Below are 18,249 nucleotides of genomic sequence, written 5' to 3' on the forward strand. Positions count from 1 at the left end.
ATTGAACTCAGGTTGTCAGTCTTGCAGCTTTGGGTAGTGTGATTGCTCATCTTGGTTGTTGACTTGACTACATCTGGAATTAACTAAGACCCAAGCAGCCGGATACACTTGTGAGGAATTTTTCTTGTTTGGATCACATGAAATGGGAAGTCCCACTCTAAATCTGGGCTACACTTTCTAGAGGCTGCCCACATAAAAGGACTTGGAAGAAAGAAGCTTTTGATTTTTCCTGTTTACCCCCACTCTCACTGGCAAATTCATCTGTTGGTGCTGAGGCATTCCTTCATTGATATTAGAACCTACATCACTGAGATTCCAACTTAGCCCCAAGGCTTTTGGCTCTCTAGCAGTTCCTAGATCCCCAGCGTCAGATTGGGACTGCTGAGGCATTCAGTCGGGTGGACTGAACAATTCCTCAATTCCTGGTCTTTCCCTTGGGAGACAGCCATTGTTGGACTGCTCAGATCACTGTAAAACACTTTAATCCATCCTCTTTTAATTATTTATGTATTTGGGGGCTGGAGAGATGGCTGAGCAGTTGAGAGCCTGGGTTCAATTCCCAGCACCCATATGGCCACTCCTGTTCCAGGGGATCTAACACCCTCCTCTGGTCTCTGTAGGCACCAGGCATGCATGTGATAACATTCTTGCAAACAAAACCCATACATATAAATAATTTTTTAAAGTTATATTTGTATATTCATTCTTTCAGCTCTGTTCCTTTATTATTACTATTGAGACAGGGTCTCACCATGTACCTCTGGCTGGCCTGGAACTCAGAAATCTTTAAGTCTCAGCCCTGGGGTTAAAGGTGTACAGCACAATGCCCGGACAGCTCTTTGAGAGCCCTGGCTAATCCAGACAGCAAGCCAGCGCCTTTACCTGATGGGCCATTTTGCGGGCCCTACTTAAATATTTTGTTCATTGTGACTATCAGTACGTACTTCACAGAACAGTAACGAGGGTTAAATTAGATGAAGCAACCCAGGTACTCAGTGTACTGCCTGGAACTGCTCAATAAACTCTTCCTGCTTTTTTAAGTTAAAAAAAAAAATAAAATAAAAAGCTTTCTTCCCAAGGCAGGGAAGACAACTTAAAACAATGTCTTGGTGGCATCCACCAAGGCTGAGGCCACCAAGGTCAATTCTACTGTCCTACAGTCTACCTATAAAAAGCAGCAGCCACCACTTCTGACGTCCCCGTGCGTCTGGAAACGCGCTGGGATTGGAAACCCCGGGCACAGAAGCCCTGGCCGCCTGACAGGCATTGCCACGTCTCGTGCTACTTCAGAGAGAGGGCGGGGCCACAGCCGGCGCGTACGTCACTTCTTGGGCCCGCCCCTCCGCGGCCTGAGTGGCTGGTAGGGCGGTACCCACCGGCCGAACGCCGTGACGCTGGAGGGGGCGAGGCCAGTGCGTGCCACGGAAGTCCCGTGGGAGGGGCGTGACGCACATCCGGCGCGTAGCTGGCGGTCCCGGGTACTGCTGCTCTGTGTGCTCTGAGGGAGGGTCGCGCCGCCAACCACCGCGGGAGGAGCTCCTCGGGCCGTGAGTCGGGGTCCCAGCAGAAGAGGCGGCAGTGGGGCACGGGGCTCGGGGATGGCGGCAGCGAAGGGCGGGGCGGGGGCCGCGGTGGAGGGGCTGGGTGGGGGGGAAGTGACACGCAGGCGGTTCCGCGGGCCGGCTCTGGGCGGGGACGGGCCGCAGCTGCGAGGTGGCGTGGCGGCGTTCGGGTTTTTGGAACGGCTTCGTGGTCTCGGTGGCGGAGGAGCCTCGGTCCTCGGTGAGGCTAGCTGGAGCGCTGGGAGCTCAGCCTTGGATTCTGCAGACCCGAGGGCCATGAGCCCCACGTTCAGCCTCTGGGCATCCGACGCCCTGTCTAGAATCCAGTGTTCGCTCCTTCCACCAACACCCTCGCCTTTTTTCCTATGCATGGGAAAATTCCCTCTGGGCGTGTATCGTAGATGAACGATACCATCATTTTTGCCCAGGCGAAGATGGTAACAAATACCCTTTCTCAGTATTCTCCTGTTCTGGTGTTTTCCCAGTATCTGGCTCCCATCTGCTCAGGTTGAGACGGAGGTTTAAGAGGAATTGGCAGAAAGCTGATCTTTGACATTTACCTCGCCGCAACGTAGAGTTCCTTAGGTTATAGCCAGCTGCTTTCTACCCCAGGTTCATCTGGAGGGAATACGTACAAGTAATGAGTACGTCTTTATTGGCCAGTGGTCATTTGGGGACTTCGCTTTTGTTTGTTTCCACCAGTCTTAATAATTGCAAGTTTTTACTTTAGGTTCAGGAATAGTGTTGTTGGTTTTAATGTTTTCTTAACATTCCATAGATGATAGAGTAGATAAAGAATAGAAAAAGAGAATGTTCTTTAGTAAAAATACCATCGTGTAGGTGGTAAGTTAGGGAAGTAAGTTTCCTTTTCGGAAGGTTTGTGACTGGAATTTTACGTTAGCAGGAAAGGCTTCGGTTTTAGGTGAGAGTTTTAAGTCCTTGGAGTTGACACTTTCAGCCACACAGCCTCGAAAAGGCAGGTAGCCTAATAGTGTCCACACCCTCGTCTAGTTAAATGAGGCGACTCAGAGATCCCTGCTTGAGAGAGTTGGGGAAAGGATGAAGTGAGAGATAGTGCAGGAACTGTGTAAATTCTAAGGTTGCTGGTACGTGTTTTGGTTCAAATCCTAAGATCTCAAGGATAGCAATCAGCAAGGCTGTTTACTCAACCTCGGACAGCAGGGCAACCCAACTCCTGGGATCTGGTAGGAGTCACTACTTTGTAGCATCACTGACGAGTTCATTTTGATACTTTTTCTATATCATTTTAGTGGAAAGAATTTATGGGGCTTTTATTTTTTTTTTAATTTTATTTATTTATTTCTTTTTGGTTTTTTGTGACAGGGTTTCTCTGTGGCTTTGGAGCCTGTCCTGGAACTAGCTCTGTAGACCAGGCTGGTCTCGAACTCACAGAGATCCGCCTGCCTCTGCCACCTGAGTGCTGGGATTAAAGGCGTGCGCCACCATCGCCCGGCTTTATGGGACTTTTAAAACAAAGATGCAAAGGAAAATAAGTTAGAAAATCAAAATAATTCAGTTACCACTTTAAAAAAAAATCCTTACGTGATGCATAAAATTAAGCAAGTGTAGAATACTTGCTTTCCTCTTCTTTGTTTTTTTGAAGTAGTTCGACTGTGGCCTGGAACTTACTATATATAGGCAAAGCTGCTACAAACTCAAGCTCATTTTTCTGCCTCAGCCCCCTAAGTGCTGTGACTAAAATTTACACCGCCCTACCCATCTTGGGAATACTTCTAAAAAAGTAGTAAAAAAATTTAGAAGTACCTATACTATTGGCAGCAAACCAGTACACGTGAATTTAGAAGTGCTGGATTGTGAGGCCTGACCACAGTGGGAGTGATAGCCTGTTAAAGATGAACTGTGTCTCTCCAAAAATAGAGTGAGAAAAACAAGGGAGAATGTTTCATTTGGGAAACTGTAGAAGAAAGGTATATTGTTTTATTTACCTGCAGTAAGTTTAAACTTAAGTATATACTTGTTACTGGACTTCTTAAAGTGCTAAGTTTAAAGATAAAGCTCTCTCTCTCTCCTCTCTCTCTCTCTCTCTCTCTCTCTCTCTCTCTCTCTCTGTCTCTCTGTCTCTCTGTCTCTCTCTCTCTCTCTCTCTCTCTCTGTGTGTGTGTGTGTGTGTGTGGTTGGTTGGTTGGTTGGTTGTCAATGCCAAGAATCAAACACAGGACTATGTATGTTAGCTAAGTATGCTTTCCTAGCACTGAGCTACATCTCAGCCTCCCCTCCCTTAAAATTTTCATTTATTTTTGGAGTTGGGATCTGTCATGATTCAAGCTGTCTTAGAGTCACTATATAGCTGAGGCTGTCTTTGAACTCCTAATACTCTGCTTCTGCCTTCTAAGTGCTGGGATTACAGGCACAGGCCACAATGCCCTGGCTCCAGGGTTTTTTTCTTTCCTTTCCCTTTCCTTTTTTTGGCGGGGAGGGGGCAGGAGAAGGCAGGGTTTTGGTGTATAGCTTAAGCTGGCTGGCCTTGAGCTTGTGATCTTCTTGAGCCTCTTGAATGGTGAGATCACAGGTGTGTATACTCTTCCTGGCTGTTACTTAACATATTAAATGTGTTCTGTGTTTCACAGTATTCTATCTGTACCTCTGACTAAACATTGTTCTTGTTTTCTGAAAGCTGAATGGAGTAAGCATGAAGTAGGTTCTAAGGTCAGGCCATAGGCTTAACTCCAATAACTAGATAGTTTGCTTTTCATCTGCATATTGGAAGAATATAGGTAAGGCTTCACATGGTAACTATTCAGGATGCTGAAGCCCTGGTGTTTGAAGCCAGCCTGGGGCAACTCAGCAAGATCTTATCACTTAAAAGATAAAAGAACATATACATGTATACCACTGTATAGACACACATATTTTGTGGGTAACCAATCCTCCAATTACTGTTCATGACAGTTTTGTCTGGTTGCAGTTGGCGGCATCTTGTATAAAGTTTGTCCTGAAAAAGTGTGGTTTTTCTTTTCCACGCTAAACTAAGGCACTGATGTAAACGTTCAGTTGACCAGGAAATGGATCTCTGAGAATCTTTACCATTTCTCAGTATTTCTAAATCCTTTCCTCTTATACACTTAGAGCTTATATTTATATGCCTGTCAGTAGCCTTGAGTTGTATATTTTTCTAAGTCTATAGGAAATAGAAAAAGTAGTGTTGGTGCCTGTATTAATTGACATGACTTGTGTCAGCAGTCCAGTGCTATGTAGTTGAGACACTGTTTCAAAAGAACAAATAAGATATTTACTTGCTTTGGAGCCTCTTGCTGTATTACAAATGAGTATGGGCAGGGCTGGTCAAAGATTTTCCTGCCTCTGTTTCCCAAGTGCTGGGATTAAAGCCCAGCTTGGTTTGATTATTAAAGCCACAGAATTCCAAAGAATGTTGCCAACTAGTAGGCACCAGTGGTTATCTAAGTGAATGGGCAGCTGCCTAGAGCGAATACGTCTCACAGTAAAGGAGGCGGTGCATGGACTCCTAGTTCTCTGAGTATCTGAATTTGCAGATAAAAAAATTCTAGAGGCTTCCCTTCATAGTGTAAAATCTGTTTCAAGGGGGAAGGAGATTAGTTGGTCTTTGCAAGATTGATATTTTTGTTTGTTTTTCAAGACAGGGTTTCTCTGTGTAGCCCTAGCTGTCTTATAAACTCACTCTGTAGACCAGGCTGGCCTCAAACTCAGAAATCTGCCTGCCTCTGTCTCCCAAGTTCTGGGATTAAAGGCATCCACCACTACCTGGCACAAGATTGATTTTTATTTTATATATTTGAGGGTTTTGCTTGCTTGCATGCATGCTTACCATGGAGGCTAGGAGGGAGTATTGAATCCCCTGGAACAGACAGTCATGAACAGTCATGTGGGTGCTGCAAGTCAAATCTGGGTCCTTTAGAAGAGCAGCAGGCATTCTTAACTGCTGAGCCATGTCTCCAGCTTTCCTAGTCTAGAAAACTTGGGTCTATGAACATGTACCATGGCCAGAGAATAAGGCACATAGAAAGTTAATTTTATTTTTATGTTTTACACAGGTTATAAACATCAATAATGTCTTTCATCTTTGAGTGGATCTACAATGGCTTCAGCAGTGTGCTCCAGTTCCTAGGTAAAGCCATTTTCATGAACTAAATTACAGGTTGCAATTACGTTGCCTCAATTTATACCTAAGGAACCTTTGGTGGGAAGAACATTAAGGCATTCTTTTCTCTTGTAGGACTCTACAAGAAATCTGGAAAACTTGTATTCTTGGGTTTGGACAATGCAGGCAAAACCACTCTTCTTCACATGCTGAAAGATGACAGACTAGGCCAGCACGTACCAACACTGCATCCCAGTAAGTTTCAGAATACCAGGTGAGACCTTTTGATGGTCAGTGTCATGTGTGGAGGCTGAGTCTCCAATTCATGTAATTCTGTTACAACTGAGGTGAGGACCCTGAAACCAGAAGTTTTTGAAGTTACTCTTGATACACTCAGGTCACTTACTCTGCATCTCTAGAACTTTGTCACTGACTTTGCTGACCAGTTCCGTAATGAGATACAGCTTCCATATCTGAGCTTAAGCAGAAAACTTTTGGAGAAAAGAAAAACAGAAGCTTTTAGCTTAAGACTATTTCCATTCCTGTGCCCTTTTAACAAAATGAAAATGTAATTACATTTGTATTAGTACTGGTTTTTAGTACTAGCACTTGGACTTTTGGTTGGAAGTTTATTTCTTTTGCCTTCTTGTTTTATTTTTTGGCACTTTTAGCCTCAGAAGAACTGACGATTGCTGGAATGACTTTTACCACTTTTGATCTTGGTGGACATGAACAAGGTAAGAGACCGAGTGAGGGTATTTTCTGAGACATATTAGCACAGAAGTGTACCACTTAACCTTTTTAAAATTAAAAATTGTGTGTGCACATGCATAGTGTATGGGGTGTGCATGCCATGGTGCTGGTGTGGAGGTTGGGAGACAACTTTGTAGACTTGGTTCTTTCTTCCACTTTGTTGGGAATCACCATTGAACTGTCTCACCAGCCCTCATTTTACCTTGTAAATTATTTGTATTTAGGATTAGAGTTTTACTATTTCAGTGAGGTTGTTTTGTCTACTTTTCTTTTAGAGACAGGTTTCATGTATGTAGCCCAGGCTGTCCATGAGTTCCCTTGTGCTCTGCTTTCACCTCCCAGGTGCTAGGACTGCAGGCATGCACCACCATGCCTGAGTGTTTCTAATTTTAATTGTGTTTTTAAAAGTGTAAATATACAGGGAATTTTGTTTGTTTATAGATTTTTGTCCAGATTTGCTAGTCTCTTTTAGTACATAGTGCTATTTATTTTATGAATCATTTGAGAAAGTTTTGTCTACTCAATGACATGTTGAGTAGTCTTGTTTTGGTGGTATTGTTTTTAAGATAGGATCTCAATATATAGTTTTGTCTAGCCTGGAATTTTGCATAGATCAGGCTGGCTGTAAAGTATCGTATTTATGTTTAGTTACCAAGTCTGTTTTGTATACTTTATTCAGTAGGATGTGACTATGTAAGAGATTTTATTAATTTTTAAATTTTAAATTTCTCAAAAATTTCCAGAAGAACACTGGGTATTTGTGATCCCTTTGAACTGGTATTTTGTGTGCTCTGCTCATTTGGGACAGTTGAGACATTTTCTAATACCTTTTTGCTCAGCTCTAAGTTCTTTTTGCCTTATTTGGCCTATGTCTCTGTCTCTTAGATTCCCATAAAGTGTGTTCTATGGATATTTGTTTATTTACACCTTTTAATTTACACCTATAAAATTTTCAAAATTATTTTATTTTTCTGGTTGCTTTGCCTGCGTATATATTTATGTGCTGTCCGTATGTGCCATGTATGCCTGGTGCCCACAGAACCTAGAAGAGGGTATTGGATCCCCCAGAACTAGAGTTAGAGACATTCGTAATCTATTAGGTGGGTGCTAAGAATAGAACCCAAGTCCTTTGGAAGAGGAGCCAGTGTTCTTAATTGCTGAACCATTTCTCCAGCCTTGTCAATTTTTTAAACAGTTTACTTTTATTTATAAAAGTTTTTTTGTGTGTGGGGGTGTGCATGTGAGTGTAGATACTGGCAGAGGCCAGAGGCATTGAATCCTCCTGAAGCTGGAGTTACAGACCGTGGTGCTGGGAACTGACCTTGGGTTCAACAGTACACACCCTTAACCACTGAGTGCGTCTAGCCCCTGCTGACTTATTTTCTGCTGTGCTGGGGATCAGATTCAGGGCCTGGTGCATGTTAAGTAAGTGGTTTACCATTGAGCCACACCCCCAGTCTCCCTTCTGTGTATTTTAGAGTTCTACAGAATGGGTATTTTTGTCTGATGGACCCTCAGTTTGTATTTGGCAAAACTCTAGGAGCAGGGGTGAGCTGTTTAAGACTTGAGAATATTCTGAGAAGACTGGGAAAAGAAACTAACTGCAATCCTGTGAGGGAGCATTTGAGAGGCAGAGACTCACTGAGGCCAGCCTGGTCTACAGAGTGATATTCCCACTGCAACCAGGGCTACACAGAGAAACCCTGTGTCAACATGAGAGGGAGGCGGGGAGAGAAATTTTTTTTAAATGAAGAATTTTTTGTTTGTTTTTTTTCCAGACAGGGTTTCGCTATAGTTTTATGTCCTGTCAAGGCGTGTACCACCACCTCCCGGCTTAAATTAAGAATTTCTTAATATAATCTTTTCTTATTTTACATAGCTATCCCGTTCCCACCCCACACCCACCTGCTCCCCATCTTAAGTACTGAACCTTGTCTCCAAGCCCTGAACTGATTTTGTTTTTAACTTTTTTTTTTTTTAATATTTATTGTGTGTGTGTAAGTATGTTTTCACGCTTCAGCACACCTTGGCGTTTAGAGAGCGACTTGAGGGAACCAAGTCTTTCCACTGTGTGGGCTCTAGAATTAGACTCAGGTTATCAGGCTTAGTGGTAGGTGCTCTTACCTGCTGAGCCGTCTCACTGGCTTCTGGCCCTGAACTCTTCTTGATCTTCCTACCTCAGGCTCCCAGCTGCCAGCACACACAGGTGTATGCGTGACTGCCATTTGAGAGGAGTTACTACAGTATTGTGCATCTTGATGATTCTTATTTGCGTGATTTCTTAAATTTTAATTTATAAAAGTCGCACAGGCTTGTGTAAACTGTCATGTGTGACAAGGAGTGAGAGTGAAAACTGCAGTCTCTGTCCCACTCCACTGTAGAGGCAGCCAGGCAACCCTGCAGATCTGCCTCCTTTGTGATCCTTGTGAGCACTGGAAATATAATACAATCTGGGTGTGGTGGCACATGTCTGCAATCCCAGCATCCCAGCACTAGGGACGTGAGTGTCAGCTTGGACCATGTGGGAAGGTCCTGTCTCAAAAAGCAAATTCCTTAAGTTGTGAGAATGTAGCTCACCAATCCTCACCCCCAATGCCCTGAAATTATAATACGTTAAAGCACTACTTTGAAACATTCACCATGTCTTGTCACAAAAAAGTAATCACATAAATGAATTATTTATTGCTGGCATGTTGGCACAGATCTGTAATTTCAGTAATGGGGATCTGATGGCGAGTTCAAGGCCAGCCCAGGCTGCACAATGTTGTGGGAGTATATCTCAGGACAGTGATAAACAGAAAGCATTGCTTAATTTTTGGAAACTGAGTACCTGGCCTGAGAGTTTCAAGTACCTACCAGGTCCACTTTTCAAGTCTGTCAGCACACATACAAATTAGCTATTAGAAATTACCATGGAACCAAAATTATATGAACAATTAAATCATATTATCATGTTTTAACTTGGAGGTTGCAAACAAAGGTAGCTCCAGGGCCCAAACTGGTGAGTTTATTATTTCCTCAATTACAGCATTAGGACTGGTGGAGATTTTGGCAAACTTTAACGAAGGGGACAGCCACTAAGTTACAGATGGGTATGGAGTTGCTAGGTTTATCCTTTGTCAAGAAAGGCAGAACCTCCTAAATTTTAAAACTCAGGATTTGCTCATAGGCCATCAATATGTATCCTCTGTTTCACTACCATTGGCAGCCAGGACGTGGTAAGCTCGGCAGATCTCAGTCTATAGACCATTAGGTTATTCCCTTGTCAACTGTTTTGTTGATTTACAAATTTTGTCTTTTAGCACGTCGGGTTTGGAAAAATTATCTGCCAGCGATTAATGGGATAGTTTTTCTGGTGGACTGTGCGGATCATTCTCGCCTCATGGAATCCAAAATTGAGCTTAATGTAGGTTTTATTTTATATATATCTTTTCCTTTCTTGCCCTTTGTGTTAGGAACTGCAATTCTAAGTAGTGCCAGTACTTAATGTGGTCAGAGTGCTAGAAGAAAGGATTTTAAAATCTGAGACATGGGGTTTGCCTTTTTTAAGATGTATTTATTTTATGTGTGTGAGTGTTTGTCTGAATCTATGCATGAGTGCTATGTGTTTGCCTGGTGCCTGCAGAGGCCAGAGAAGGGCACTAGATTTCCTAGAAATGGAGCTAACCAATAATAAACAATTATGAGCCATCGTGTGGGTGCTGGGATGGTTCTGGAAGAGCAGCCAGTGCTCTTAACAAACTGCTGATCCATCTCTCTAACCCAGTGAGATTTAGTGTTTCAGTGTCCTGAGGAATCTCAGCTTGAACTTGAATAAATAGTGTTTTATAGCCATATGATAAGGCTGCCTGATGGCTCAGGCTGCTTACAACACTCCTCATTTCCGCCTGTTGTCCCAGCCTAGTTAGTAGTGTTCCCTTGTTATGGTTGCTCTTTATGTAGTCTTGGTATAGTGAAACTCTGAGACAGTTTTTATACTTTAAAAAAAAGATTTATTTATGTATTACGTCTTTGGGTGTCTTGTCTGCTTGTACATCTGTGCTCCAGAAGAGGGTATCAGATCTCATAGGACTTCAGTTATAGATGGTTGTGAGCCTCCATGTGAGTGCTGGGAGTTGAGCTTAGGATCTGGAAGAACAGCCAGTGCTCTTAACCACTATGCCATCTCTCCAGCCCTGAGTTGTTTGTTTGTTTTTTTAATATTTATTTACTTATTATGTATATAATATTCTGTCTGTGTGTATCTCTGCAGGCCAGAAGAGGGCACCAGACCCCTTTACAGATGGTTGTGAACCACCATGTGGTTTCTGGGAATTGAACTCAGGACCTTTGGAAGGGCAGGCAGTGCTCTTAACCTCTGAGCCATCTCTCCAGCCCAGCCCTGAGTTTTTATATTTTTGAATCTACTTCTTCAGAGTCATATGATGGACTTTGGTGGTCCACTAGCATGCTCAAGTTTTTTACTCACTTTGGGTTTTCTCCTTTGTCAGACTTTCTGTAATGTTCCTTGTAATGCCTATTCCTTTATCTATATCTTGTCATTTTTATTTCTAAAATTATTTTGTATGCGTATTTGCATGCATGTATGTATGTGTACCACATGCATGCCTGGTGCTTTTGGAGGCCAGAAGAAAATGTCATATCTCATGGAACTGGAGTTATAGAAGATTGTGAGCTGGGTACTGAGAACCAAATCCAAGTCCTACAAAAGGAGTGCTCTTAATCACTTGGCTGTCTCTCCAGTGCCATCTCTCCATCTCTTTCCTTTTTTTTTTTTTTTTCCTCTTTGTTTTTTTTGAGACAGGGTTTCTCTGTGTATCCCTGGCTGTCCTGGAACTCACTCTGTAGCTCAACCTGGCCTCGAACTCACAGAGACCCACCTGCCTCTACCTCCCAAGTGCTGTGATTAAAGGCGGGCACCACCCCTGCCTGGCCTTTTATCTATCTGTCTGTCTGTCTGTCTATCTATCTATCTATCTATCTATCTATCTATCTATCTATCTATCTATCTATCTACCTACCTACCTACCTACCTACCCATCCATCCATCCATCCATCCATCCATCCATCCATCCATCCATCCATCCATCCATCCATCCATCAATCCCATGCTCGCTGGTGTTATGTCTGTGGAACTGGAGTTACAGACAGGTGTGCACTGCCATTTTGAATTGAACCTAGATCCTCTGGAAGAGCAGAGAGTGTTCTTACCCACTGAACCATCTCTCCAGCCCCTACTTTATTCTCTCTCTCTCTCTTTATACTCTTGATTTAATTTTTGCTTTATTAATTTGGTTGTCTTTTTTGGAGACAGTCTTGCTGTGTAGACCAGCCTGGCCTCTTCTGCAGCGTCCCAAATGCTGAGATTGTTAGAGTGCTCCACATGTCCAGCTAGTGTTAGCTCTTGCACTTGTTCTTCTGCTTGGTCCTCAATAGGCTAGTCCTAATGCTTCTTCCGTCATCACCTGCATGGTGGTGCCCTCATCCACACCTGCTGAGCTCCAGCCTCACAGTGCTGCCTACTAGATGGCCCTTCCCAAAGTGAAAGTAGTGATTGTTCTTCTCCAGCATCCTTGACATGCTCTGGGAACCTGTAAATTGTTGTAGATTCTCCTACCACCCTACATGCAGTGGCATGTCAGAGGGAACTTGTCACTCATCCCCCTGCTTGTTTCCTTTAATGGTTTTAATCACTTTCAGGGTAAAAGCACACACATTCTCCCAACTCTGCTTTCCTGTAGTGAGAATCAGGTATCAGGTCTTGAAATCCATGCCTGCATTGTCTCCTCTTTTGTCTGATATATTGTTTCAGACCCTTCCTTCAATTCTTCCCAGAATCCTTCTTGTTCAATCCATTAATTGCTGCTGTCTTACAGATCCTCTCTTAGGTGAGCACTGCAAATAGACAGTGTTTATCAGTTTACTGTCCTGAAAGTGTAGATCTGCTGACTTCAGGTTCACATTCTTTGGATCTAGTGCGATTTAACATTCGGGTTGTCGGTTGCCACCTGTTGCTGCACTTCTGTGTAAATGTCTTACTTCAGTTAAGCGTGCTCAGTGTGGCTTCTTGAATTCTCACACTGTTGCATAGCTATTGTTTGTGCCCTTCCTTCTTTTCACTTACCAAGTTCTGCCCTTCTGTGGAGCCTGGTTTCAATTCCACATCTTGGCTAAGATTTTGTTCAAGCATGAATTGTTATGCTAGTATTGACTTTCTGTCCTAGTTCATTGTGACACTCAGTATGTTCTGTTTTTGCCTTGGGTTTGTTAACAAACATGAACCCAGGGCATCTCACTTGTGATCCTCTTGGCACCTAATGCCAACATGAGCCATTCGTCAGATGCAAAGAGGACCACATGATGCCTAATCAAACAATAGAGGTTGGCTTTTATTACGTAATGAGCCTTCATTTTCTAAGTTGCTCACTTGGGTTTGTTTGCTTTTTTAATCCTGTTTTTAGGCTTTAATGACTGATGAAACAATATCCAATGTGCCAATTCTTATCTTGGGAAACAAAATTGACAGGACAGATGCTATCAGTGAAGAAAAACTCCGTGAAATATTTGGCCTCTATGGACAGACCACAGGAAAGGTAAGAAAAAGTCTTCAAGGAGGTGTGAGAGGATACTCATAGCACTTAAACATGGGTGCTTTTCCATTTTTATTTTTTGAGACGGGGTCTTTCAGTGTGAATGTTTTATCAGGACATATCCTTTAGCCATCATCCTCCCTATTCCCTCTCCTTTTTACTTTCCTCCTTCCCAATGATAGAAAAAGGGCCTTGAACCCAGGGCCTTGTACACGCTAAGTACTGTACCACTGAGCCATACTCCTACTTCCTTTACCTGTTTTCTAGTGCCTAATAATTGAAGAAATTGTAGAAATGGCAGTTTTCTTTTAATATTTTATGCGTATGGGTATTTTGCCTGTATATATGCCTGTGCACCATAAATATGCAGTGCTCACGGATGTCAGAAGAAGGTGTTGGATACCCTGGGACTGGTGTTAGAGATGGTTGTTAGCCACTATTAGGTGCTCATTATCAGGGCCTACTCTAACAAAACCAGCTGGATAGGAGCATGAGGAGCACGCTTCAACAGCTAATGTTTATTTATTTGGGGGTTTAAAAATATTAATTTTTTTTCAAAACTTTTTTTAAAAGACTATTTGTTAAGTATACAGTGTTCTGGCATGTATGCCTGCAGGCCAGAAGAGGGCACCAGATCTCATTACAGATGGTTGTGAGCCACCATGTGGTTGCTGGGAATTGAACTCAGGACCTCTGGAAGAGCAGTCAGTGTTCTTAACCTCTGAGCCATCTCTCCAGACTAAAAATATTAATTATTATTACTATTTTGGAACAAAGTCTATGTAGACCAAGCTAGCCTTGAACTCTTAGAGATCTGCCTGTCTCTGCCTCCCCAGTGTTGGGAATAAAGGCATGCGCCAGCACACTTGACTTCAGTCTTTTAAAGAATTCTTTGGGGCTGAGGAGCTGGCTCAGCAATTAAGAGTATGTCCTACTTATACAGAGAACCCAAGTTTATTTCTCGGTACCCATGTTGGGCAACTCACAACCACTTGTAACTCTAGCTCTGGGGAATCTGACATCAGTTAATGGCCTCCATGGGCACTGTATTCACCTGCACGTTGCCAATGACACACATACATATGCATAATTAAAAAATAAAAATATTTTAAAAATATTAGTTATTTATGTTTTCCAGGTATTAAGATCAAAGCACTCATTATCCTCGGTGCTTTTTGCTGATAGATGTGAAACTATTATCCCATTTTGCCAGTGAGGAAATAGTAGTTTGTTCAGGTTCGTATAGCAAATGGATAATAAAACCAGAAATAGAACTGGAATGTCCTACATTAGTGTGCCCTATAGTGCGAAGAGAGGCTCTGGTCTAGAAAAGCAGACTGTGACAAGAGAGAAAATACAGAAATATAGACCCGGTTCTTTCTGTATGTGGCATTACTTGTTCATTTATGGAGAGACCTGAGTCAACTTTGGCTGCCATTTTGTTTTTCTTTTTTTTTTTTAAACTGTCATTTATTTTATTATTTTTATGAGCTATAAATTTTTCTCAACTTCCCCTTTTCTCCCCTCTCCCCTTATCCCCTCTCCTATGGTCCCTGGCTGTCATTTTCAATGAAAGAATTTTTATCTATTGGGTTAGGTTGCCTAGCCAACAAGCTTCAGGAATCAACCTGGTTCTGTACTCTCTCAGCATGGAGGTCACAGATGTGTCCCACCATGCCTAGCTATGTGGGTGCTGGGGATCTCACCCTTGCGCATCAGGCACATTGTCCACTGAGTTATTTTCCCCTGTTCTCTGTCTTCTGCTTTTAAATTTTAATTGTCTATGAAAACTTTTTATTTTTTACATTTCCATTTATTTATTTTTTGAGACAGAGTCTTTCTGGGTAGCCTTGGATAACCTGGGACTGTAGACTGGATTCTGACTCACAGAGATCCACCTGCCACTGCCTCCAGATGGCTGGGATTAAAGATGTGCACCACCATGCCTGGCTTAGCTCCATATCCATAGTCTTGACTCATTATCTGTTTATTTCCAGAAATGCTTCCAGGCCAGGTGTGGTGCACATTGAGGGTAGCCCTGGGCTACACTGAAAACCTGCCTTTATTGCATGTGTGGGTGTGAGTGCTTCCTCCTCCTTTCTGTATGAGTGCTACATACACAGCAGTGTCTCCCATGCAGCCCAACAGTGTCTGTTCCTGAATGCTGTGTTAACGAATGTGCTAAAATGGTCAAGCTTATTTTGTCTGTCAGAGGACATGCTGGGTCCATGGGTCCCGGAAGTTCTTTTTACAATTCTCTTACATAACTGCCCAGGTGAATGTTGGGTATTCAGAGCATGTTTTCAGGATGAGGCAGTATGTAGAAGCTGTTAATTTTTATTCTGAAACTGGAGGCCGCAGAAGTAATCTGTATGGCCAGATACATTTTGTAGTTACTGTCTATGTTTATTTGTGCTTTTGCATGTGGAGGTCCTAACAGGGCTTTCTGGGCTTTTCCTCCCTTAGGGAAATGTGTCTCTGAAAGAGCTGAACGCCCGCCCCATGGAAGTATTCATGTGCAGTGTGCTCAAGAGGCAAGGCTACGGCGAGGGCTTCCGCTGGCTCTCCCAGTATATTGACTGATGTTTGGACAGTGAAAATAAAGAGTTTTTCTTCTGGACTGATCCTATTCACAGCTTCCTCATGGACTTTCCTAATACAACAAGGAAAGCTCTCCAACCATGTCTGGCGTTGAGAAGCCATGCATCTCTGTCTACGCTCATCGCCCAGTGGTGACATGTGCTCTTCTCCACTCGTGGGAAGTAACACTGCCTGCCTGCTGATGCAGGTCAGTGTGCAGGGACTTGGGCTGGCAGGATTTGCCAGGGAAAGCTGGGTGCCATCATGGGACACCTGGAAAGAAAAACACGTCTCACCACTGGTTGATTTCAAAAGAAAGTGATTCTATTTTTTAAAGAAAGTGTTGTTAATGTAATTGGTATCCCTTCTCTTAACTTTTTGAGTTCACAATTTACTTGGTCCAGATTTTCTATTCTTTTTTTTAAAACTAGTAAATGAAATTTAGGTACTTCATAAAATTATGAACAGATAGCGCGCTGGAGGCCAGAGCTCCGCTGTGTAACTGCCTTGTTGGAGGTGGCACCTGAGCACAAGTGCCAGGAGAGGACGGTGCCTTGGCCTTCCCGGGGCGGTCTCCACTGTGGTCAGGGGAGGCCCTCACGTGGAGTGGGAAAGCGTCATTGTTACATTGTCAGCTTTACTTGCAGTTTGCGGTCAACAGGTTTTGCTTTTATACTGTTGTGGAATTTCATTTCTGTGTAGCACCTTGCTTTTTTCACTGTAGATATAAAAAGTGACTTTTGCCTCATGGAAGAGTTAACGTCTCTCATGTAGACCCCATGCTAAGAGTGTCTCAGAAGCATTTGAGTAATTCTAGAGGGAAGACATGTTCTGAACAGGAGGGGACACAGGTCACAGTCAACAGCTTAAGGCTCTGAATTCTGTTGGTAGAGGACCTCTCCGTCTGCTCTGGTAGCAACAAGTGCACCTAGGAAATATTCAGTGGGCTCCTGTTTTCCACTCCAGTAGGAAGCAGAGGAAACATGAAATGGCCTTCCTGTCTGGCTCTGGGGCACCCCCTGGGAGCAGTGAGCACTGGCGGGAAAGCGGCAGTCCTCTGAGGATTATGAATGTGATATTTACAGCATTTCGTTGTCTTGGGTTTTCATGATGTTAACTTTATATTCTCCCCTTGTAGTAGATGAAAGGCGAGGAGATGGTCTGCAGAAGGGAGGGTGTCTTGCTTCTTGCTTCCCTTACTGCAAGGTGAGAGGTAGGTTCTTAGGTGAAAATTACGATTCTGCTGCATTGTGACAGGCTTGTGTCCTCAAGAGGATAGGGAAGATGGGTAGCACACTCCTGGAGAGTGAGTTCTCACATGTTAGTTTTGAGCACTGAGCTTGTGGGACAGTGTTCTCTCACGCTGCCAGGTTCCCAATGTAGAGGCTTGGTGAGTTATCTTGTCTGTAAAGTACATGCATTGTTCACCCACGAATAGGTGGAATGAGAACTGTCGGTGTGGAAAGGGTTGTTAAACCTTAATGAAGGAATCTAGCTGACGGCGAGTGAACTAGGGTAGGTACCTGGTGTGCTTTTCACTACCTTTGGCTAAAGGCTGCCCATATGGTCTCTGTCCAGGCACATAGCAGTGATTGCCTCAGTGTTGGTTTTCTTGTTTGTCTTCCTCATTTGTCCCTAATCGCCCTATAGCAAGCTAGAAGACTGGACTCTGCCCAGGGTGGCTCTTTGTGAAAGTGGTTTATTCTGGCCACTGGAGAAAGAGATTACTGAAAAGTGGCACCAGTCTGTTTCCTGCCCCACAGACACCATCTTAGGTAAGGTGGCCAGAAGAAGCTGCTGCAGTGAGCACAACTCCACCCGAGGGTCAGGGCCTCCGATGAACTGAGACTCCATTCTGTATATCAGAGTGTACATGTGTCCCATTTCAGCAAAAGTAAAGCTGTCATTTACAAAGGAAGGTCAGTCTGTATCCTAAGCATTTTAATAAAAAGCTAAAATGAACTTGCCTCTTTTTTTCATTGATTTGTTCAGAGTGGACGTGCAGTTTTCCCTGTGTTGGGAGGAAAAACAAAATTTTATTCTTACAGATAGGGAGAAAGGAAAAGGTTGGGCACTGATGGTAGCAAACGTACTGTTTGAGCGCCTTGCATATGCTGTGGACCTGAGGTTGGCCATCTCTGCTTGAACATACTAACAGCTCTTATTCCACAGCATTGGAGTGAATCATCACCTGTGATTCCGCCTTTACAGTTGCTTATAGAAAGCACCAGAGGAGCCAGGCAGTGGTGGTGAACACCTTTAATCCCAGCACTCAGGAGGCAGAGATGGCCTGGTATACAGAGCAAGTTCTAAGACAGGCTCCAAAGCTACAGAGAAACCCTATCTCAAAAAAAGAAAAAGAAAGCACCATAGGACAAAAAACAAAATAAAAATAATAATAATAAAAACCACAACAGGATTTTTTGTTTGTTTTGTTTGTTTTTCGAGACAGAGTGTCTCTGTATAATAGTCCTGGCTGTCCTAGAACTCATTCTGTAGACCAGGCTGGCCTCAAACTCAGAGCTCCACCTGCCTCTGCCTCCAGAGTGCTGGGATTAAAAGGTGTGCGCCACCACCACCTGGCCACAGCAGGTTCTTTAAGGCAAAGGAAGGATGGTGCTGGATGTGTCCTGTGGTCACCATTGCAGTGGATAGAGACTGTGGT

General features: G+C 43.4%; 1 protein-coding gene across 1 annotated transcript; it reads left to right on the forward strand.

The window, feature by feature from the left end:
- Positions 1 to 1,427: 1,427 nt before the first annotated feature.
- On the forward strand, positions 1,428 to 15,633 carry Sar1a (secretion associated Ras related GTPase 1A). The gene is made up of 7 exons (XM_057751851.1): positions 1,428 to 1,547; positions 5,615 to 5,688; positions 5,797 to 5,916; positions 6,333 to 6,398; positions 9,717 to 9,820; positions 12,876 to 13,007; positions 15,471 to 15,633. The coding sequence occupies exons 2-7, from the start codon at positions 5,631 to 5,633 to the stop codon at positions 15,585 to 15,587; spliced, it is 597 nt and encodes a 198-aa protein (XP_057607834.1). The 5' UTR covers positions 1,428 to 1,547; positions 5,615 to 5,630; the 3' UTR covers positions 15,588 to 15,633.
- Positions 15,634 to 18,249: the final 2,616 nt, after the last annotated feature.

The sequence above is a fragment of the Chionomys nivalis genome, chromosome 19 (assembly GCF_950005125.1).
Source record: "Chionomys nivalis chromosome 19, mChiNiv1.1, whole genome shotgun sequence".
In the NCBI taxonomy this organism is placed as follows: Eukaryota; Metazoa; Chordata; class Mammalia; order Rodentia; family Cricetidae; genus Chionomys; species Chionomys nivalis.

Excerpts from the sequence above, each read along its gene's own strand:
- Sar1a (XM_057751851.1), top strand. The coding sequence starts at position 5,631 with ATGTCTTTCATCTTTGAGTGGATCTACAATGGCTTCAGCAGTGTGCTC. Across the intron at positions 5,689-5,796 it reads CAGTGTGCTCCAGTTCCTAG|GACTCTACAAGAAATCTGGA; the intron begins GTAAAGCCATTT and ends TTTCTCTTGTAG. Across the intron at positions 13,008-15,470 it reads ATGGACAGACCACAGGAAAG|GGAAATGTGTCTCTGAAAGA; the intron begins GTAAGAAAAAGT and ends TTCCTCCCTTAG.